General features: G+C 61.0%; 2 protein-coding genes across 3 annotated transcripts in view; both read left to right on the top strand.

The window, feature by feature from the left end:
• SCN4A (sodium voltage-gated channel alpha subunit 4) overlaps positions 1–13,096 on the top strand; it is a 46,418-nt gene extending 33,322 nt beyond the window's left edge. The window contains exons 15-25 of the mRNA XM_059046885.2: positions 1,029–1,520; positions 3,220–3,352; positions 4,049–4,203; positions 4,664–4,837; positions 4,933–5,055; positions 6,323–6,601; positions 6,891–6,944; positions 7,144–7,281; positions 7,838–7,942; positions 8,597–8,867; positions 9,689–13,096. Of these exons, the coding sequence (XP_058902868.1) occupies positions 1,029–1,520; positions 3,220–3,352; positions 4,049–4,203; positions 4,664–4,837; positions 4,933–5,055; positions 6,323–6,601; positions 6,891–6,944; positions 7,144–7,281; positions 7,838–7,942; positions 8,597–8,867; positions 9,689–10,914 (3,150 nt within the window). The 3' untranslated portion in view covers positions 10,915–13,096. The remainder of the gene's footprint in view (positions 1–1,028; positions 1,521–3,219; positions 3,353–4,048; positions 4,204–4,663; positions 4,838–4,932; positions 5,056–6,322; positions 6,602–6,890; positions 6,945–7,143; positions 7,282–7,837; positions 7,943–8,596; positions 8,868–9,688) is intronic.
• Positions 13,097–16,569: 3,473 nt separating this feature from the next.
• Positions 16,570–20,637, top strand: CD79B (CD79b molecule). Of its 2 annotated transcripts, none has more exons than XM_059047016.2 (6): positions 16,570–17,000; positions 17,629–17,679; positions 18,928–19,245; positions 19,465–19,583; positions 19,856–19,897; positions 20,023–20,637. In XM_059047016.2, the coding sequence occupies exons 1-6, from the start codon at positions 16,937–16,939 to the stop codon at positions 20,119–20,121; spliced, it is 693 nt and encodes a 230-aa protein (XP_058902999.1). In that variant the 5' UTR covers positions 16,570–16,936; the 3' UTR covers positions 20,122–20,637. The 2 variants fall into 2 exon arrangements, with proteins under 2 accessions (XP_058902999.1, XP_058902997.1); XM_059047014.2 differs by having other exon boundaries at positions 16,828–17,000; positions 17,626–17,679.
• Positions 20,638–21,137: the final 500 nt, after the last annotated feature.

The raw sequence follows: 21,137 nt of genomic DNA, 5'->3' as shown, positions 1-21,137 counted from the left end.
AGTCATAAAGTGCCGAGCTGGCCTCAGAGTTAACCACACTCCTCCCTGTACCTTGTAGAGTCTTCTATTATCGCACACATAACAGCCAGCAAGTTTTGAGTGCCTACTGTATGCTCTACTTGTATTGACCTTTTAATCCTCACAACAACGTGAGGAGGTAGGTATTGGAATCATTGCCATTGTACAGATGAGGAAACTGAGGCACAGAGCAGTGATAGGACTTACCTCAGGACACATGGCTAGTAAACTGGGGTTCAAAGTCAAGCAGCATGGTTTCAAAATCCGTGCACCCCAGTCTGCTTTGTGCATACCCACTGCATTGTATTTGTCTGATCAAATGTCTGTCTCTAGGCTGAGGGCAAACTGAGGCCACTTGCTTCTACACACAATGGGAGGGGCTCAGTAAATGTCTGTCCACTGGAAAATAAAGTTGACGGGGGTAGACCAGTAGCCTCTTAAGTCCCTTTCAGCGGGGCTAAGAGAAGAGAACCAGGTGGAGCAGGGAACCCCAAAGGAAGAAAAGGGTGTGAACGGTGGTAGGTGAGATGCCCCTTCTACAGCAACAGGGGACATGCATCTGGGTATCAGGAGCACAGGGTCTATTAAGAGTCCCATTTACCAGACAAGAGAAGAAGGCTCAAAAGATTCAGGCTCCCAATAAGTCCTGGAAGCTTGGAGACATGAGTCCTGTTTTTTGTTCCACATCCCCCGGCAGTGGAGGTGGAGGACAGAGTCATAGAAAGAGTCCCTGTCACCCAGTGGGCCTCCCCGAACCCTGACTCTGCCTTGGTCAGCAGAGTCCTATCATGTGCGTAAGACTCAGCTTCCCTGTCTGTAAAGTGGGCGTGACGGTAGCACTCCTCACCCTTCACAAGCAGTTGTGAGGGTTCCGTTAGGTGACGTCCTCTTAGCAGCCCACCATGAGGCGGGTCTGATCTGGAGACCCGAGGCCCCTCGTGCTGGCTGAAGGTGGCACCCTCAGGGGCCTAGAGGCTGAGCTCAGGCTCCCCCCACCCCCTGCTTCCCAGGTCCTGAACCTCTTCCTGGCCCTGCTGCTCAGCTCCTTCAGCGCCGACAGCCTGGCGGCCTCGGACGAGGACGGCGAGATGAACAACCTGCAGATCGCCATCGCGCGCATCAAGTGGGGCGTCGGCTTCGCCAAAGCCTTCCTCGTGGGGCTGCTGCACGGCAAGATCCTGAGCCCCAAGCTTATCATGCTCAGCCTCGGGGGGACTGGGGAGGCTGGGGAGGCCGGCGAGGCTGGGGAAAGTGTCTCCGAAGACGAGAAGAAGGGGCTACCGCCCGAGGAGGATGAAAACAGGGACCTCAAGAAGGACAATCATATCCTGAACCACATGGGCCTGGCTGACGGCCCTCCCCCCAGCATTGAGCTGGACCACCTCAACTTCATCAACAACCCCTACCTGACCATCCACGTGCCCATCGCCTCCGAGGAGTCTGACCTGGAGATGCCCACAGAGGAGGAAACGGACACTTTCTCGGAGCCTGAAGATGGCAAGGTGAGCCTGTCGCAGAGCCTGGATCGAGGGGTCGGGAGTCAGACAGACATGACTCTACATTTTTGTGTGACCTTGAACATGGCACAAATTTTCTCCCAGCCTCAGTTTCTCCATCTTTAAAATGGGGTAATGGTACCTACCTTGTGGTATTACTGTGAGCATTAGATGAGATGCTGTGTGCAGAGCACAGTCAGCTTTCTGTGAATGGTGACTGTTATTACTATTAATACAATTATTGTGGCATGCCCTGCCGGTCCTAATACCCTAGGCCTCTCCCTTCACCCCTGCCCCACAACTCCACCTAGGTCCCCTCTCCCCAGCAGGTGGCGCTCGGAGACAGCATGTTCTCACCTGAGGCACCCTAGCTCCAGGGCTGGAGTCCAAGAGGCCTCTGTTAAACCCCCTCTGGGTTTGAAGCTCCTGCCAAGTCCTTGCCATTATCATCTGTTTCTGTTTAGACCCCACCTGGAGGGCTGGTCCCAACCTCCGAGTGTGGGCCAAAGTGCCAGGTCTGGGCTGAGGAGAGGGGTCGGGGGCCCAGAAGGGTTGGGTTCAAGGGGACAGAGAGCTGGGAGCTGGAGCCGCTACCCCCCCTTCCCCCATGCAGGGGGCCTGCTGCTGGGTTGAGGTTCCCCTCCCCTGCGAGGGTGGGGGAGGCCCTGGTGGTCGCCCCCAGAAGCTCAGGCTGAGCCCCCTTGCCCACCCTCCAGCTCCGGCAGGGGAAGGACTAGCACATAGGCTAGGGCGGGGGGCCCCCTGCCCGTGCCCACCCTATCGGCGAGGGCCCCACTGGCACCAGAGCCTGAATAAACTTTGCCCTGAAAGCTCTTGACTCCTTGTTCCCCCCAAATACGTGGCATACTGACTTACCAGGGAGCCAAGCGCCTGCCAAGCTATAAATACCCAGGGAAATGGGGCACTAACTTCGGTATGAGGAGTGCCGGTGGAGGAGGGCTGGACAGCAGCCGGGGCCGAGGCTCTGGGGACTCTCACGGGGGAACAAGTACGGCTCCCGGGGGGCTGTGGGAGTTGCGGTGCATGGGCAGGGCAAGTGGCTCCATGGGTGCTGTGCCCAACCTAACGCCCGGTGCCTCGGTTTCCCTTGCTGTCGACTGGGCACAAGGCCCTCCCTGGTTTTCTGGCCACTGTTCTGACAGCCGCCCCCTGCCCCTCCAGGCTACCCTCTCCATCTTCCTCTTCAGGGGTCTCACCCCCAGCCATGAAGGGGGCCCCTTGAGGAGTGGAGGCTGGGGGCAGGAGGCCGGCCTAGATGCAGCACCGGGAGGAGGTGGGAGAGGCCTGGCCAGGCTGGAGCACCAGCCGTCCTACCCGGACCCACTCCCGTTAGGTTCGCTTGGCCCCAGGCTGGAGCTTTGGCTGCAGAAAAATTTCCATCCTTTTTGGATTTCTCAGCCAAACAGACTCTGAGGATAGGAAGGCTCGGACTTTGCTCCATCCTGATCCCCTTCCTTCCCCAGGCCTCGTTCCTGTCCCACTCCAAGGGCAGGACCAAGGTCTGTGGTTCTCCTGCATAGGCCCCAGTGGTGGCTGCATAATGCAGGGCTGAATGAATGAATGAATGAATGAATGAGCCTGCCACACCCTCTCTTTCCCTCCTCCCTTCTGGTCTCCCATCTTGACCTCCCCCGCCCCACCTTGTGGGAGGGCCCGGGGTCACGTGACCCTGTGGCCTCTGCAGAAGCCGCTGCAGCCCCTCGACGGGAACTCCTCCGTCTGCAGCACTGCCGACTACAAGCCCCCCGAGGAGGACCCCGAGGAACAGGCCGAGGAGAGCCCTGAGGGGGAGCAGCCCGAGGAGTGCTTCACCGAGGGTGAGGGCCGGCCCGCGTGTGTGACCCCACCTCTCCTGGGTGCCTCCCCCAGCCCGGCAGACCCTGTAAGGGGCCCGAGGCCTGCAACAGCCCCAGCCCCAGCCCATTGCCCCCGTGGGGACGTCTCGGGGACACACGCATCACCAGAAGCACGCAGGACCTTCTTCCCCTGGTGCTCTCCTGCCCTGCCCTGCGGCACCCCAGGAGAACAGAATGCCGGGCAGGGGTGTCAGGGCTGGGGATGCCTCCCAGCCCCTGAGCCTCTGATCCCTGCAGGGTCGGGCGGTAGGTGACAGGAGCATCAGCCCGAGGGCTGCTGTGCAGAATCCCCACAGAGCCCTGAGGGTGGCCCGCACCGCACGGAGCAGGCGCTCAGCAGTGGCTGCTCCAAGACTGTCCTCCTCCTCGGCTTCGTCTGCCAGAGGGAGGCCTGCCTTGCCCTTCAGGAACATTTTTGCCCGGGGGGCCTGGACTGTGGCAGTGAAGGCTGCCTGGGCGAGGTGGGGGAGGATGGGGACAGCCGGACGGCTGTAGAACCTGTGCTGGCTGCCTGCACCCCTGTGCTCTGGAATGCCTCTGCATGCGGTTGTGTGTGGGGTGGGGGAGGGGGGCGGATCCTGGGAAGGTGGCGGGACTGTGCCTCCTAAAGTGGCCCCCAGGCCCGTGACCGGTTCCCCTGCCGCCCTCCCTCCCCAGCCTGTGTGCAGCGCTTTCCCTGCCTCTATGTGGACGTCTCCCGGGGCCGAGGGAAGATGTGGTGGACCCTCCGCAGGGCCTGCTTCACGATCGTTGAGCACAACTGGTTTGAGACCTTCATTGTCTTCATGATCCTACTGAGCAGTGGAGCCTTGGTAGGCGCTGCCCTGGGGACTGGGCACTGGGCAGAGGCAGGGGCCAGGCCTGGGCAGCCCCGAACCCAGAGAATCCTAAAGAACTCAGCAGTGCTTCCAGGACATGTTGTAGACTGTGTTAATTTTCTTAGAGAGACAGATGGGCTCTGAATCCGTGTGCATCCTTAGCTGGTGGGGAAGGCCTTGGGAATCGGGGGTTGGGAGGGCGGGATGTGTCAAGGTGAGCCCCCGTGACAGACCAGTGAGGGTTACTATTATTAGGCCTGGGGAAGGGGAGCCGAGGGGCTTCTCCCCACCGGGAACTCACTGGCTCACCCGCATTATGGGCACGGGAAGTCTGCCCCCGCCTGGCCCCGGTGCCAGACCCCTGGGAACCGGCAGCTTCAGGCAGGTGAGGGACGTCGTGGCTGCTGCCCCGGCCTCCTCCGGCCCGACCACCCCGCCCTGCTGCTGCCCCCAGGCCTTCGAGGACATCCACATCGAGCAGCGGCGAGTCATCCGGACCATCCTGGAATACGCCGACAAGCTCTTCACCTACATCTTCATCATGGAGATGCTGCTCAAGTGGGTGGCCTATGGCTTCAAGGTGTACTTTACCAACGCCTGGTGCTGGCTCGACTTCCTCATCGTGGATGTGAGTCGGCCCCACCCCCGGCCCACCGCCACATCCCAGGCGGTCCTTGTGGCTGAGGCCCTGCTCTCCCTCACCACCCTCCCCTCCCATTACAGGTCTCCATCATCAGCCTGGTGGCCAACTGGCTGGGCTACTCGGAGCTGGGACCCATCAAATCCCTGCGGACGCTCAGGGCTCTGCGTCCCCTGAGGGCACTGTCTAGATTCGAGGGCATGAGGGTAGGTGCCGAGGCGGAGTAGGGCTAAGGACTGGGGGAGCAGCCACAGCTTGGAAGGGGGCTGGGGGTGTCTGTACTCCGGCCACCACCAGGGGTCCAGGTGTGGAGGTCCCCAGGCATCCTCCCACACCAGCCCAAGTGCCCATTCCCGCCCTCAGCCCCCTCCTTCGCTCATCTCTTCCACCACTGGGGGCAGCAGAGGCTGCGGCAGCTCCCAGGAGGGGCCTGAGGGCACCGAGGCAGGAGGAGAGGAAGGAGAGCAGGTCTGTGGGTTTATAGGTGTCCCTCCCCAGCCTCAGACTGGGGCCCCCCAGGACTCCAAGCCTGCCCACCCTTCCCTCAGGCCCTTGAGGGCGGAAGTGACAGGTAAATACACGGTTTGGGCAAGACCAGTGGGACTTCCCCAGGCGAGGGGGTGGGGGTGGGGGCGTGTCTGTTAGGAGCAAGACCCACGCTGGAGGCACGAACTTCCGTGAAGCAGCTGGTTGCAGGTCAGCAGTGCACTCAGCCTGGTGGCTCCCTCCTGGTCATGCAAGAGGCCAGCCAGCACTGGGCCCTCCCACCCCTGGAGCCGGGACCCCTCCCCACCAGGGGAAAGGGACCTGGCAGCCGGTTGGTGCCCCAGCCAGGAGTAGAGCTCCCCTGGGCATCACCGGGCTTGTGCCACCCACTTTGTCTGGAGGTCATGGAACGGCTTCTCCTTGAAAACAGATAATTCTCAGATTCAGTTCAGCCCGAAATAAAGAGGTTGGCCTGGGTGGCCACCGCTGGCAGGGCACAGGAGCCTAACCCCAAGGGTCCTGCTGCTTCAGAGACTCTGTTGGCTTCTTTTCTGGGTCTGTGTCTCTAATCCTGTGAGCAGATGAGCAGGGGAACAGGTCACGGGGACTGAGTTTCCTATGGGGGCCAAGGAAAGAGTGTTTGTCTCCTGCCTGGTGACCCGTGGCCGGGCTGCTTCCAGAGAAGCCCAGCCTCCACTCTGGGCTGATGGCTCCAGCCAAGCGGAGAGCCCTCTTCAGCCACCAGGCCTGCAGCCCACTACCTCTACTCCTTGCTTACCATCCCCCCAGCCCCAAGTAAAGCCCAGCTGACTTCTCCCCCAGGCCTGGCTCAGATGGGCCCTCCTCCAGGAAGCCTTCCCTGAGCAACAAGGCCCAACCCTGCCTGGTCCCCTGGTTACTGTGGGTGGGAACCCCCTCCCAGAGGAGACTGGGTGTCCCCTCCTGCCTGGGAGAGGATCTGGAAGTGACCCCCTCCTTGGCCCCCAGGTGGTGGTGAATGCCCTCCTGGGAGCCATCCCCTCCATCATGAATGTGCTCCTCGTCTGCCTCATCTTCTGGCTCATCTTCAGCATCATGGGCGTCAACCTGTTTGCCGGCAAGTTCTACTACTGCATGAACACCACCACCTCCGAGCGGTTCGACATCTCTGAGGTCAACAACAGGTCCGAGTGCGAGAGCCTGATGCACACGGGCCAGGTCCGCTGGCTCAACGTCAAGGTCAACTACGACAATGTGGGCCTGGGCTACCTCTCCCTCTTGCAGGTGGTGAGTGTGACCCGCTGCCCCTGCCCAAGGCTGGGACGGAGGTGCCCCCGCATCCTCGTTGTACCTGAGCGCCCCGCCGCTCCTTGTTAGGGGGCCGCCCGCCCTGCTTCCAGGGCTGTGGGACCCAGAGGTCGTGTCTGTACCTCTCCAGTCTCTATTTGACGCCTCTCCAGGGGAGCTCGGGGCAGGCAGCCTCTGGGGAGGACCAGGTGGGGGCAGGGAGGGAAACTCAAGGATGATGGAAGCAGGGGGCAGCCGCCTCCTCTCACACCCAGCCACACTCTCCCAGGCCACCTTCAAGGGCTGGATGGACATCATGTATGCAGCCGTGGACTCCCGGGAGGTGAGTGGGGGTCCCCGAGATGTGGCTGGTGTGTGAGCCAGGGGAGAGGATTCAGATCCATCCCCACCCCATGCTGCCTCCTCAGGAGCCCCCGAGACCCCACAGCCTGGGGGGTGGATGGGCCCCCAGTGAGGTGGGGAGCAGGGAGCAGGCAGCATGTGCCCCCAGCCCACCCCATCGCATCCCGCGGCCCCTGCAGAAGGAGGAACAGCCCCAGTACGAGGTGAACATCTACATGTACCTCTATTTCGTCATCTTCATCATCTTCGGCTCCTTCTTCACCCTCAACCTCTTCATTGGCGTCATCATCGACAACTTCAACCAGCAGAAGAAGAAGATAAGTATCCAGCCCGACCTCCCCCGGGCCCTCCCCTCCCCGGCCTCCCCACTCCCACCCTTCGTCCGCTCTTTCCTTCATATGTTCACAAATGCTGCCTCTGCGGCTGCTGTGCTCTCGCTGGCTGGCGGCATGATTCAGCAAGGCTGGGTTCACATCCCGCCAGGCGGCCCTGGACAAGTGCGATGTGGCCACCTCGAACCTCGGTTTCCTTATGTACAGAATGAGGTTCGCGCCGCCTGCCGTGCCGGCTCATTCTGAGGACCCAACGAGACGTTGATGGAAGGTGGCCCAAAGCGGGCAGTGAGGCTGCACTAGCCCCTTGCCTCTGTCGGTCACCCAGCCCCCTCCCCCTCCCTCCTCTGGACCCCTGAGACCCCTTCCCCTGCCTCCCTCGACCCCCATCTCTGGCCGCTCCAGGCAGGTCCCACCGGCCCCCCTGCTGGGGTGCGGGTGGCTTTATGGGAGGTGCCTGAGAAGGTGAGAAGGAGGAGGTGCTGGGAAGTGAGAAGGGGACACCCCCCACCGCAACCTTACGGGCCCCATCCCACTATACTTTGGAGGGAAAGACCTCTTCATGACGGAGGAACAGAAGAAATACTATAACGCCATGAAGAAGCTTGGCTCCAAGAAGCCTCAGAAGCCCATTCCCCGGCCCCAGGTACCAGCCTTCTGGGCCCCTCCCCCTGCAGCCTGTACGAGGCTCCTGCCTCGGGGGGCCCCGGGGGGCAGGGGGCAAAATGCAGCCTGTGCTCTGCCCACCAGGCTGTGTCCCTGGCGGGAGGCTGGGTCCACCTGCCGGGAGGGGCGCCTCTCTGTAAGTGTACAGACGCTTTACACACAAGCAGCAGCTGCCTGATAAACTCCGGTCATTGGTTGACCCTTCGCCTGGCCCCGCACAGCTCCTCAGTGCCCAGTCAGCTCTTCAGCTGGGGGCCTCTGGGGCAAGGGCCCCTGGAACGGGGAGGAAGAGGATGTCCAGACAGCCCCCCAGTGAGCAATGACTTCAGGAGAAGGTTGAGGGGCTGCTGGGGGACCCTGACAGGAGGAAAGGTCCCAGAGTGAGGAAGGATGTCCGCGGACCCCACGGATTGGCCTGTTCTGACGGGTCTCGCCGCCCCTGCCCTGGCCGACTCCACCACAGGACCTGACACCTCCCCTCTCTCTCTCTCTCTCTCTCTCTCTCTCTCTCTCTCTCTCTCTCTCTCCGTCATGCTGTCCTGTTCTCCTGCATCTTCTGCCGGTCCACGTCCTGCCCTGACCACTGCCCCCCACACCCTCCGCGTGCACCCCCGCACTCCCATCCCTGCTACAGAACAAGATCCAGGGCATGGTGTACGACTTGGTGATGAAGCAGGCGTTCGACATCACGATCATGATCCTCATCTGCCTCAACATGGTCACCATGATGGTGGAGACGGATGACCAGAGCCAGCTCAAGGTGGACATCCTCTACACCGTCAACATGGCCTTCATCATCATCTTCACGGGCGAGTGCCTGCTCAAGATGTCGGCCCTGCGCCAGTACTACTTCACCGTCGGCTGGAACATCTTCGACTTCGTGGTTGTCATCCTGTCCATCGTGGGTGAGCAGGGCCAGGCTGGGCTGAGTCATTCAGGAAGGCCCGGTGCTCCCGTCCTCGTGTCCACACACACACCTGCTCACGCACCTGCCGTGCTCACACTCACACTCACACGTACACACATGCGTGTGTACCTGGTGCCTACACTTAATGCGCAAAAGCACGTACGGTGGGCTCCCAGGCAACCTGTCGCCTTCACACGCGTGACCGCACCTGAGAAACATTTACTTGTCCAGTGGATGCACACTCACGTGCTTCGGGAAAACCCATAAGAAGATGGTTCCAGTATCCTTACACACGGGAGAGCTGTGTGTAATTGTGATAGTAACTAGCTCTCGTTTATCAATCGTATACTATTTGCCTGACACTGTGCTATGCACTTCACAGGCATTAGCTCACTGATTGTTCCTAACAAATGTCCTCAGGCTGGTACTGTCGTCACCTCCAGTTTACAGGCGAGGAAACTGAGTCACAAACCGATTAGGTGACATGCCTGAAGTCACACACCCAGAGCTGTCCTCCCCCGCCCTCTCATCCACGGCACCTGCAAACAGCCTTAGCGATATAGGCCTACCACCATTCGCTTTGACACATCCCACCTCCACGCAGCTGTGTCAGGGCAAAGATGGAGCCCAGGCCCCAAGACCCCTGGGAGAGCGTAATGGGTCAGGCCGTTCGGGCTGCGCTCTGAGCGGTGAGCTTCTACTGCTCCTTTTTGGGGAAGAGCCCAGCGGGCTGGGCCCCCTTGAGCCGCGCATGCCCCCTGCTCCCCGACCCAGCCGCCCACCCTGAGGGCAGCAGTCCTCACCGCTTCCTCCCTGCAGGCCTCGCACTCTCTGACCTGATCCAGAAATACTTCGTGTCACCCACGCTGTTCCGTGTCATCCGCCTGGCGCGGATCGGGCGCGTCCTACGGCTGATCCGAGGGGCCAAGGGCATCAGGACGCTGCTCTTTGCTCTCATGATGTCGCTGCCCGCCCTCTTCAACATCGGCCTCCTCCTCTTCCTGGTCATGTTCATTTACTCCATCTTCGGCATGTCCAACTTCGCTTACGTCAAGAAGGAGTCGGGCATCGACGACATGTTTAACTTTGAGACCTTCGGAAACAGCATCATCTGCCTCTTTGAGATCACCACGTCAGCCGGCTGGGACGGGCTTCTCAACCCCATCCTCAACAGCGGGCCCCCCGACTGTGACCCCATGCTGGAGAACCCGGGCACCAGCGTCAGGGGTGACTGCGGCAGCCCCTCCATCGGCATCTGCTTCTTCTGCAGCTACATCATCATCTCCTTCCTCATCGTGGTCAACATGTACATCGCCATCATCCTGGAGAACTTCAACGTGGCCACGGAGGAGAGCAGTGAGCCTCTCGGGGAGGATGACTTCGAGATGTTCTACGAGACGTGGGAGAAGTTTGACCCCGACGCCACGCAGTTCATCGACTACAGCCGCCTCTCCGACTTCGTGGACACCCTGCAGGAGCCGCTGAAGGTCGCCAAGCCCAACAAGATCAAGCTCATCACACTGGACCTGCCCATGGTGCCCGGGGACAAGATCCACTGCCTGGACATCCTCTTTGCCCTGACCAAAGAGGTCCTGGGAGACTCTGGGGAGATGGATGCCCTCAAGGAGACCATGGAGGAGAAGTTCATGGCCGCCAACCCATCCAAGGTCTCCTACGAGCCCATCACAACCACCCTCAAGAGGAAGCACGAGGAAGTGTGCGCCATCAAGATCCAGAGGGCCTACCGCCGGCACCTGCTGCAGCGCTCCGTGAAGCAGGCTTCCTACATGTACCGCCACAGTCAGGACAGCAGCGGGGACACAGCCCCCGAGAAGGAGGGGCTGATTGCTGACACCATGAGCAAGATGTATGGCCCTGAGAACGGGAACAGCGGTGCGCAGAGCAAGGGGGAGGGGAGGGGCTCAACATGGGACCCCACACCTGCCATGGGGCTCCTGTCCATCAGACCCGCAGGCACAGCGCTCCCTCCCACCCCAGCCCCGGGGCAGGCGGTGCGCCCAGGGGTCAAAGAGTCTCTTGTCTAGCAGGCGGCAGTGAGGTGGCACAGCCCCACAGCTCCCCCGCGGTGCCTGCCCCCGAGGGAGCGAGAGCTTTGCATCTGGGACTGATCCAGCTCCCTGTCGGGGACAGGGTTTGGCCGTGCTGGGCTGTCACCCAGGCCGTGGAAAACGGGAATTGTACCTGAAGTCTCCACTCTGAGCCCGAGGCTGCTGCCTCCATGACTTTACCTTCAAGTTGCTCTCACCTCCTCGGGGGCCCTGTTGCCCTCCTCATGGCCCCGGGGGGAGGTCGGAACATCAGAATCTCTGCCCCCCACTTGGCGGGGAGCCGGCCTGTGATGGAAGGATTGGCTGCCCTCCTGCCACCAGAGTCTTAAGGGCCACTGACCTCTCCCCAGGAAGTGGCTCAGGCCCCCCCCCCCCCCACAGCTTCCTCCAGGACAAGGAAGTCTTAACTTCAGTGAGAGCAGACGCCTGACCCCAGGGCCTGCCAGCCCTCCCCTGGCTCTGGGTGCAGCATCACCCCTGCCAGCTTAGGAATTCTCTGGAAAAGGGAAGCATCACTGGTCCAGAAATGGCTCCACAAACCTGATGGGCCCCTGGATCCTGACTCATTGGGCTGGTGTGACCCCTGACCCCCTTTCCGGATTTGTCCATTGCCCAGGCCCCCGGCTCCCTGGCTGGCCCCTGGGAGAAGAGCAGAAGGGAGGATTCCACTTGGGAATCGTCTTTTTCTAGAAAGCACGGGTGGGTAGCACGGGTCGGATCCCACCGCCATAGCGCTGCACTGGGGGCTTTCTTGGCCAGAGCGCCCAGATCGCGGGGGGTGTTGGGGACCCTGGTGCTCAGGAAGAAGGTTCTCTTCCCTCCCTCCTGCATCAGCACCACTGGGGCTCCTGGCAGCCTCACCAACCCCAGAGGTCTCCTCCTCATCCTCCACCACACCCATCTCTTCCTCCCTCCTCATCCTTTTCCCCTCCTCAAAGTGATCCTAAGAATGTTCTAGCTGAGCCCGTGTTCGAGATTTCCACACTGGGGCAGGCACTGCTCACCTGGCTCAGACCCAACCTTGCAACTTCCTGCCACCCACCCGGAAAGCCAGGCGCCACTTCTGCTGGCACCGCTGGCTTGGGCATGGCGGTGCCAGTCCTCCGCCGGCTCCCGAGAACAGACAGAGGCTGAGCTCGGAGGAGGGGGTGAGACGCCGGCTTAGGGGTCACTGGATTTACTCACCGGTGTGTGTGTGCCTGTGTGCCAGCGTTACACCTATGTGTGTAGCTCTGTGTGTGTGTGTGTGTGTGTAAACCACCGTGTCCCTGAGAGCCTGCACAGGCATGTGTGTATGGGTATATTTGTGTACATGTGTGTCAGTGTGCCCGCAGTGTCTGGCTGGTGTGTGTGTGTGTGTGTGTATGTGTGTCTTCTCTGTAGGCCTGTCTGTGTAAGTGTCCCTGTGCTGTGTGTATGTGAGTGTGAACACAGGTGGTAAGGTTTGCACATCGAGTCGCCCGTTGCCCTTAGTTCCTCTTCTTTTTCTTCTTGTTTCTCGTGAACAGTTTGATTAAAACTCAGGAAGCAGCAAAACCTCCAAAACAACCTCTGTGTGTGTGTGTGTGTGTGTGTGTGTGTGTGTGTGTGTGTGTGTGTGTGTGTTTGCGTGTGTGCTCGCCCAGAGGCCGGAGCCTTCCTTTCTGTCTGCCGCACTCGCTGGCCTCCTCACTGCCCTGCCTGGGCGTCCCCCTCTCTCACCCCCGTGAGTCCACCCTTCTGCCTTCCTCCACTTCTCTTCCTCACACCCGCTGCCCAGCCCTGCTCCCCGGCCCCGCCTGGGTCCTCTCTGGAACGAGGCCCCCGCCCCTTCCATCTCTTCCTGCAGCAGTTCTGGCTCTTTCTTCAGAAGTTCATCCTGTAGGGGTCCGCCTCCTCTCTGACCAGCACTCCGCCCACTGCCTTTCCCTCCTCGCTGGGGCTCTGACTAGTGAGGCCCCAAGAGCCGCAGCCCCTGCTGGACTGGACTCCCCGCGGGACCGTGTGCAGATTGCAGAGCCAGCGTGGCTGAGCAGGGTCCAGGCCTCCTCCCGCCTGCGGCCTCCTCCCCCGCAGACCCACACCCATTGCACCTTGTCCGGGTGGGAACAGGCCCAAGCCAGGCCAGTAGACAGGCTCCTTTGTACAGTTCTTATAATAAACCTCCCCGGTGCCTCGACTGTGGGCTTTCTGCTTCTGTGCTTCTGCTTGCGGGCATCGACGGGAGCTGAGGGCAGCACGTAGGGCTGGTGGGGATTGAGCCAAGTGGGGAAGACGTGGAGAGCTGCCAGGCATCGGGGAAGGCAGGATAAGGAGGGCCCCAGCTCCCTCCTCTGGCTCTGTCGTTGGGATGTCTCCTGCCCCCTCCAGAGGAGACTGGGACTCCAGCCTCACAGCTGGAGTCCAAGAGGCCAGATGAGGTCAGGAGTCGTGCCCTGCTCCCTTCACTCCTCTAACAGGCAGCACCACGCTGCATTTCCCTGCCCACGACAGCACCCAGGGAATGGGCGTTGGGACCCATGTCCCCAGCCCCTCCTCTCCAGAAGCCCCCGTAACCTCTCTGCCCCTCCGAGGCCCTAAGGTGCCTATGGGTACACGGTGTGGCCCCTCCCTCTCCCCAGAGGTACAATTCCCCCAGGATGCTGCCTCTGACCCCTGACCCCAGAAAACCCAGGGTCCCATGGACCTATGACAAAGACTAATGTTACGTAGTGAGCTCAGGCTACAACCCCAGTGGGTGAAATATAATTTTAGATTTAATTTTGTTTTCTGACAGGCAAGACTGTATCCCTCCAAACTAGTAAGTATTATTAGTCCCTTTCAGGATTTCTGTATCCCCTTTTCCTGGGTCCTGAGGTTACATGGCACCCTTGGGGGCTGGGGAGGGGAACCCCCAGGCCACCCCGACATCCCTCAGCCATGACCTTGAGCCCCTTCCCACTGTGTGGCTGTCTTTGCCTGCAGGGGAGGGGTCCGGCATCCCTGCAGGGCTCCCTCCCAGAGGTGGGGGAGGGGCTCGTTCTCACATGAAAGTTCTCCAAACCTCACCTGGGTCCCTCTCTGGCCCCAAGGACAGGAGAGCTTGGGGGTGCCCTGACCCACCCTTACCCTGAGCCTTGAATGGTAAAAGAAAAAAGGCAAAATCCTGGGTGAAAAACATAGATAACAGAAGTTCCTATTTCAGAATCAAGACCCTGCCCCAGTTATCAGTCCTACGCACCACCTGCCTGAGGGTGAACCTGAGTTCCTTCAAGGCTCACGACCCGCCCTACGAAGAAGATATGATTAAAATTATTTCTGTTTCACCCAAATGAGGAAACCTGGTCTCTGAGAGGTTAAGAACGGGTGTTGCTTAACAGGGGTGCAGCTGACATGTGAGACAAGGAAATTCTGCTTTGTGAGAGGCGCCCCTCCCACTGCAGGGTCTTCACTGCCCCCAGGCCCATGAGTGCCAGAGGTGTCCGCCGGTCATTTGACCTTGGCAATGGCCCTGGAGCATTTCCCAATGCTCTCGGAGTGGGGCACGACCACCCTTCGTTGAGAAGCCCCAGGTGACTTGAGGCGGCTTCCTGGTCTCCTGCAGGGTCAGGAGTCACACCGGAATCCTTCTGAGCCTGCAGGTCTCCCCTGGTAACAACAAGCCAAGTAGAGTCAGTAAGCGGGGGCTGGGGGGAGGGGCAGAGGTCAGAGCCCTCTTTTCCAAACTGAGGTTCTGCCCTCTCCCACCAGCCTCCCAGGGTTACTGGGGGTCCCTGCCCTCTTGTTCCCCAAACCCCCAAGCTCCGTGTCCCTTCTCCCTACACCCCCATCTCTTATTTTGATGCTGCCTTCCTGGAAAGGTGGGGTGAGGGCTGCCTGATGTCGGGGTGCACAGCCCAGGGCAGCCGGGGGCAGAGGTAGGAGTGGGCTTACGAGGCCTCCTGTTCCAGGAAAGAAAAGGCGTCACAAGCCCCGGACAGGGCTCAGTACTGTTGTCACTGGGGAGGGAACAGCATGGCCCCAACTGTGACAAATAATCCTGCAGACGGCGGGGCCCCCATTGCCCCCACCCCCTACTGGCATGAATGGGAATGAAGTCCAAAGGACACATCTGCATCTCTGCCCACGGGAGACGCAAATGTGTGTGTGTGTGGAGGACACTTACTGCGCCCCCAACCTCCACGCCCCCTAGAGTCACCCTGGGCCGCAGGACCAGCTCCTGAGCAGCCCTACACCACACAGCCCGGCAGCACACCCATGTCAGCAGCTACATGCATACACACACACACACACACACACACACACACACACACACGTGTGTATCCCAAGCCTTCTCTGTCTTCCTCCCAACTTTGGGGGACGCTAGCCCCAAAGCTAACCAAGGCTTCCATCACCAGGAGGTACTTTGCTAAAGGAAGAGACCCCTGGATTTTCCCCCATTCCTCTGGGGGAGTCTCCAACCTCCCCCACCAGGGGCCCATGGTCCCCAAGCTGACCTCAGGTGATGTTTATATTCCTGGGCTGTTTGTTCTGTGAACTGAACATCTGACACCTTTTCAGAGAAATGTGTTTTTTTTTTTTTTCATTTGGAACATCTGGAAACAACAAGAACATCTGGGACTGCCAGGAACGAGCTGTTCCTTGGATGGACCCTTAACCCTCCTGTCCCCGCTTTCCACAGCTCCCGTCCTGACCCGTACTCTTCGGCGGGGGGTGGGGGTGGACCCTACCATCCCAGGTGAGGCTTATGCTCAGGACTGAAGGGGCAGCACCCAGACCTCTGTCTTCCTCACCACCAACCCTGGCCTAGGAGGCGGGTCCATGTCTCCCTGAACCCAAACAGACCTGCCAGCAGCACAGGCTGTTTGAAAACTGGCGAGTGGTAAGGAGAATATGTAGGCAGAGGACACAGGATTTGCATCTTCCTTCCCCTCCTGGTAGTTGGAAGAAGAGAGAGAGTGAGGGGCCAAGAGAGAGTAAAGAAGCTTCCATAAAACATAAAACTCAAGAGTGGGCTCAGCTGTGGGGCTGAGGGATGCAAGCCTGCCATGTGCAGCTGTGCAGGTTGTGCACTGCACAAGGGCACCTCCCCCGCCCCAAGCCCCCAAGGGATGAGGGTTGTATCTGATCCAGGGGCAGGGGCACAAAGTTGAGCTTAGACAAGCTCCTAGATTTATGGTTCCATCCACCACTCTGCTGACTGGCAAGACAAAGCCAGAGATCCTTTTTGTTTCAGAACCTGAAGACTCCCCCATACTAGCCTCCTGTCCTCTGCCCAAGACCCCTGGAGCTGTGGATAACACTTCAGTGCCCTGAGAGTCCCCTGATTGCTGAGTGGTGGGTTTTCTCTAAGCTGTCAACACCTAAGTCCACCTTCTTTGGCAGCTCCCAGCAAACTCTCCCCCACCAAGTGAGGGAGGGGCCCTCTCGCCAGGTCCTGGACCAAATCTCCCAAGCGGCTGCCACTCTTGGCCTGTTCTTGCTCAAGAACCCCTGTGCTTCCTTTCCTCCCCAGGGTCAAATCTCCATCAACCCCCAACATGGCCACCTGCACTCCAGCCAAGAGGCTATGCTCTGGGCCCATAGCTGCCCGCCAGCACCCCTGCCCCATCCTTCCTGGGTGCCCCTCTTCCCACAGGGTGTAGGCTGGTCCAGGGTGGAGAGGCCGCACTCGCACTCATCCACAGGACCCATGTGTATTCAGCTAAGTGTGAGGTGGGAGGCTGGGGGCCCCAGAGCACGCGGATGGGGTGGGGGCTCAGAGGCCGCTGCCACCCGGGGCGTCCACCACGGACCCCGCTGTAGTGCCCAGTGCCCGAGCTGGGGTGACCCTTGAGCCTTAGCAGCACAGCTGACAAAAGAGCCCGCCCTCCCCCAGGGTCCCCGGAGAGCTGCTGCCTCCCCTGGGTCCCAATTTGCATGGCAGGAAGGGGCCTGGTGGGGGAGAGGCGGCGAGGAGACGGGCTGCAGCCCGGGCAGTTTCGGTTTTCCCGCGGGAGCCTCCGCTGCCTCGGGCCGGGGCAGGAGACGAGGGGTGAGCATGGCGGGGCCGGCGCTGCGTCCCGGGTTCAGCGACTGCGTGCTGCTTCTGCTGCTCTTCTCAGGTACGGCCGAGCCCAGGGGCCCGCTGGTCCCGCCGTCCCCGCTGCTTCCGTCTCCTTCCCGCTCCTCCTCCTCCTCTGTCTCTCACACTTTTCTGCCCCCCCCCCACCCCGTCTCCCTCTAACAGCCCTGGGGACCGGGGCTGCCGTGTCAACCATGCTGATGGCTCAGGGCTCCGCGGCCCCGGCCCCTCTCCCGCCCGGAGGGTGTCAGGCTGAGTGGGGCCTGAGGGGTTGGTGGCTCTGACGGCAGAAGAGCCAGGCCCAGGAGAGAGAAAGAGGAGTGTGGTTCACCCCCAGGCCGTGGAGGGCACTGCGTGGTGGTGGTGGGGGGCAGTGGAGAGCTGCCCCCAAGCGGACCTGGCACAGGCATGTTCCAGAAGGGGTGCCCTGGTCTGGAAGGCGGTGGAGCCCTCCATCCACACCTGGCTCAAGGTCAAGGGCAGAGGGGGGGCCGGGAGTCAGATCTTCTGGTGACTCCACCCCACTCTAGTCTCTCCAGAGCAGGGCTGGGGGAGAGCTGAGGGGTCTTGATGCTGCTGTCCTGGGCGGGGAAGAAGTGGGTCTGGGAATGCAGGGGTGGGGCAGCCAAGTCCAGTGACCGCCCCGCCCACTCCCTCCCACCCAGCAGGTGAGACGGTGCTGGAGGCCAAAACAGTGGAGCTCTACCCGGAACCCAAAGGTCAGCAACTTCCCCCGCCCCTTCTGGGGACAAGTATGTCTGTGTCCGAAGCCAGTCACTGTCCTGTGGGCTGTCTCATGGTCGCCCTTGGGCCCTTGTGCCCCCTGGGTCTACCCACCCAGGACTTCCATCCGCAGACCTCCTTAGGGTCCGTCTCCCTCCGTAAGACCTGCCTCTGAAGTCCCTCCAATCCCCAGTCCCCCAGCTGTGTCATCCTCATTATACGTCAGTGCTCCAGTCCCAGCCAACGGGGCAGCGCCAAGCCCAGTGTTGGCGTGGGGGCCAGAGGGAACCCCACTGAGGACTCAGGCCCATTCTCCCTGGCTGGGGAGTTGGGCTTAGCCCCGGCAGGAGACCGTAACCTCAGGGGTCCCAACAGGTCGCAGGGCTTCCTAGGGCACCGCTGACTGGGAACCCGGCGGCAGGGAGGCTTCTTGGAGCAGGTGGGCGGGGATATCGTGGCAAACTGAGAAAGAAGGCTTAGGAATAAAAAGAGGAGCAGGTCCACACAGAAGCGGGGAGGGAGGTGACAGAGGAGAGACAGCCAGGGGGTTGATGTGGGAGGCCTCGACTGCCAGGCTAAGGATTTGCAGGGTGCCCCAGAGGATTTCGGGCTGGTGTGGGTAGCCCAGGGCAGGGAGAGGTGAGAGCACCAGGCCAGGCAGGAGTCTGTGCTATGGGCCTTCTGGCCTCATAGGGTGAGGCCAGCATTGGGCTACTATAATGGGCATGGAAAGGAATGAGAAGGTTCCAGGCCCTTAAAAAGGAAAATCAGGGCTTCCCTGGTGGTGCAGTGGTTGAGAGTCCGCCTGCCGATGCAGGGGACACGGGTTCGTGCCCCGGTCCGGGAGGATCCCACATGCCACGGAGCAGCTGGGCCCGTGAGCCATGGCTGCTGAGCCTGCGCGTCCGGAGCCTGTGCTCCGCAACGGGAGAGGCCACAACAGTGAGAGGCCCGCGTAACGCAAAAAAAAAAAAAAAAAAAAAAACAGGAAAATCAGGCGGGAAGGGTGGGCCATCAGGAAGGGGCGGGGTCTGGCGGCTTGGCCTGTGGCTTCTCACGTGGCTCTGGCTCTCCCACACCTCTGCCTCATGTCTGACCCACACCCCGAGAAGCAAGGACAGACCAGGGGGCTGAGCCAGGGGTCAGTGCTGCCCAGGAGGGGGGCCCACGGCTGAGGGCATGAGTGCGGGCTGACGCTCAGGAAGACAGGAGCAGGATTTTAATCCCAGCCTTGGCGCCTACAGGAAGCGTTTGTTCCCGGATCTGGCAGTACCCACGTTTCGTGGCCAAGAAACGGGGCTCCATGGTGGAAATCAAGTGCCACCTGGAGATGCTGGGCATGGGCAATGTGAGCTGGCTCCAGAAGCAGGAGACGGACTCGGAGGCCCAGATATTTCTCCCCGAAAAGGGCCGCATCCTCCAGACCCAGAACGCCTCTGAGGCCACGCTCATCATCCAGGACATCCAGTTTCAGGACAACGGCATCTATTTCTGCGAGCAGAAGTGCTTGAACTGGTCCCCGAGGAAAGAGCGCGGCTGTGGCACCGAGCTTCGGGTCATGGGTGCGTGCGGGGCCCGCCCCCCAGCCAGGGAGGAGAGCGGGCGTGCTTGTGGAACCATCCACACCCACCCCACCCCAGCCCGGATCAGTAGGGGGGCCACAGTGTGGCGGTGACTGTGGCCCTCGAGCACCTGGGAGAGCCGCTGAGAAGCGGGTCCTGAGGGGCGCAGGCCCGAAGCGGGGGCCCCAGCCTCACCGCCCCCGCACCACCTCCCCCCAGGGTTCAGCACCGTGGCGCAGCTGAAGCGGCGGAACACGCTGAAAGATGGCATCATCATGATCCAGACCCTGCTCATCATCCTCTTCATCGTCGTGCCCATCTTCCTGCTGCTGGACAAGGTGACCCTGGGGGCCGGGGAAGCAGCCACGGGGCAGGCCAGACACGGGCAGGGTCTCCGTCTCCCCAGCCCCAGAGCCTGCCCATCAATTTACCCATTCAATCACTCCTTTATTCATCAGCTGTTCTCATAGAGTGTGCCTCACCCCTGACCCCTGACCCCTGACCCCTGACCCTTCACCCCGGACCAACTTCCCCGGCCCTGCCCAGCCTGGCTCAGCAGTGGATGGGGTGGGGGAAGCTAACGCTCTGCTCTCCGTCCCTCACCTGCCAGGATGACAGCAAAGCGGGGATGGAGGAAGATCACACCTATGAGGTAAGGAGTGGGGCGGAGCCCGCAGCTCCCGGGGCGGCCGTGGGGGGCGGGGGGGAGCGGTCAGAGGCACCATCTGTGTGCGGTCAGCGGGTGGCCAAGGCCTGAGCTCCGCTCCGTGTCCCCAGGGCCTGGACATTGACCAGACAGCCACTTACGAGGATATAGTGACGCTGCGGACAGGAGAGGTGAAGTGGTCGGTGGGTGAACACCCAGGCCAGGAGTGAGAGGCCGGCCCTCCCCACGCCCCTGGGCATAGCCCGCAGGGCCCTCACTGACTGCTTCAGAGCCGCCCGGCTCCCAGCCCATCCCCTTTACCCTGGACCCCCTGTCCGCCTCCAAAGCGGGCCCACCAGGTCCGCCTGCCCCTCCAGCCCTTGGTCCCCATCTCTTGCCAAAGGGACTGGAGCGGAAGGGCCACAGGGCAGTGATTTGGAGCAGGGAGTTCTCTGGGGCTAGACTGGACCCAGCCTTCTGGGGGTGCTATGCGGGGATCCATCCCCTATTCAGGATGCGGAAGGCAGAGACTTGTCTGGAACCTGCAAATGGACTCGGAACAGCCCAGCTTCCTGTAGAGCCCGGGAAGGGCCCTGGCCCACCCCCATGTGGCTGCAGATGGGCCACCGAGAGCTGCATCCCTCTCCCACATCCTCTCCTGCTCTCTCCCGCCCTCCCCCGCCCCAGGGGGCTGCTGGCCTTGAGCCCTTTCTCCCACGGAATAAACAATGTGTCTTGAGAAATGACACACAGGCTTGTGACATCTATGGTTATGTGGTGGATGAGAGTACCTGTTTGGGTGCAAATCTTTGGACACCCGTGGATCCGTGGGGTGTGAGGAGGGGCGGCTGCCATGGGGCTCAGAGCCCTGTCTGGGGCTCACTCACTGCTCCTCTCTGAAGGCCCAGTTGGGACCTGTGGCCATGTCTCCCGTTCTTCCCCTGCTCTCTGACCCTAGTGGGGCCCCGAGCAGTGGAGAAGAGCTGAATGGACTGGCCCTTCTTCTCGGCGGGGATAACCTCACCCTACATTCCCTTCAGCAGACAAGCAGCACTTGAGTCCTGCTCTGTAGGGCAGAGGTCTTAGCCCGAGAAGAGTTTGCCCTCCCCCACCCACCCCAATCCTCTTGTCCTTTAAGGTCCTCCACCTACAGGAAGCCCTCCCAGAGTGCCCAGTCCCTGCCTAATCCCTGTTTGGACGCTGGCCTCTCCAGCTCTGGCGTAGCTACTACCTTGTGCTGCCCATA

Source organism: Kogia breviceps, chromosome 19 (genome assembly GCF_026419965.1).
Source record: "Kogia breviceps isolate mKogBre1 chromosome 19, mKogBre1 haplotype 1, whole genome shotgun sequence".
Lineage (NCBI taxonomy): Eukaryota > Metazoa > Chordata > Mammalia > Artiodactyla > Physeteridae > Kogia > Kogia breviceps.
Note: the sequence above shows the minus strand (reverse complement) of the source record. Positions and strands in the feature narration are given on the sequence as shown.

Excerpts from the sequence above, each read along its gene's own strand:
- CD79B (XM_059047014.2), top strand. The coding sequence starts at position 16,937 with ATGGCGGGGCCGGCGCTGCGTCCCGGGTTCAGCGACTGCGTGCTGCTT. Across the intron at positions 19,584-19,855 it reads TCTTCCTGCTGCTGGACAAG|GATGACAGCAAAGCGGGGAT; the intron begins GTGACCCTGGGG and ends CTCACCTGCCAG. Across the intron at positions 19,898-20,022 it reads AGGAAGATCACACCTATGAG|GGCCTGGACATTGACCAGAC; the intron begins GTAAGGAGTGGG and ends CCGTGTCCCCAG.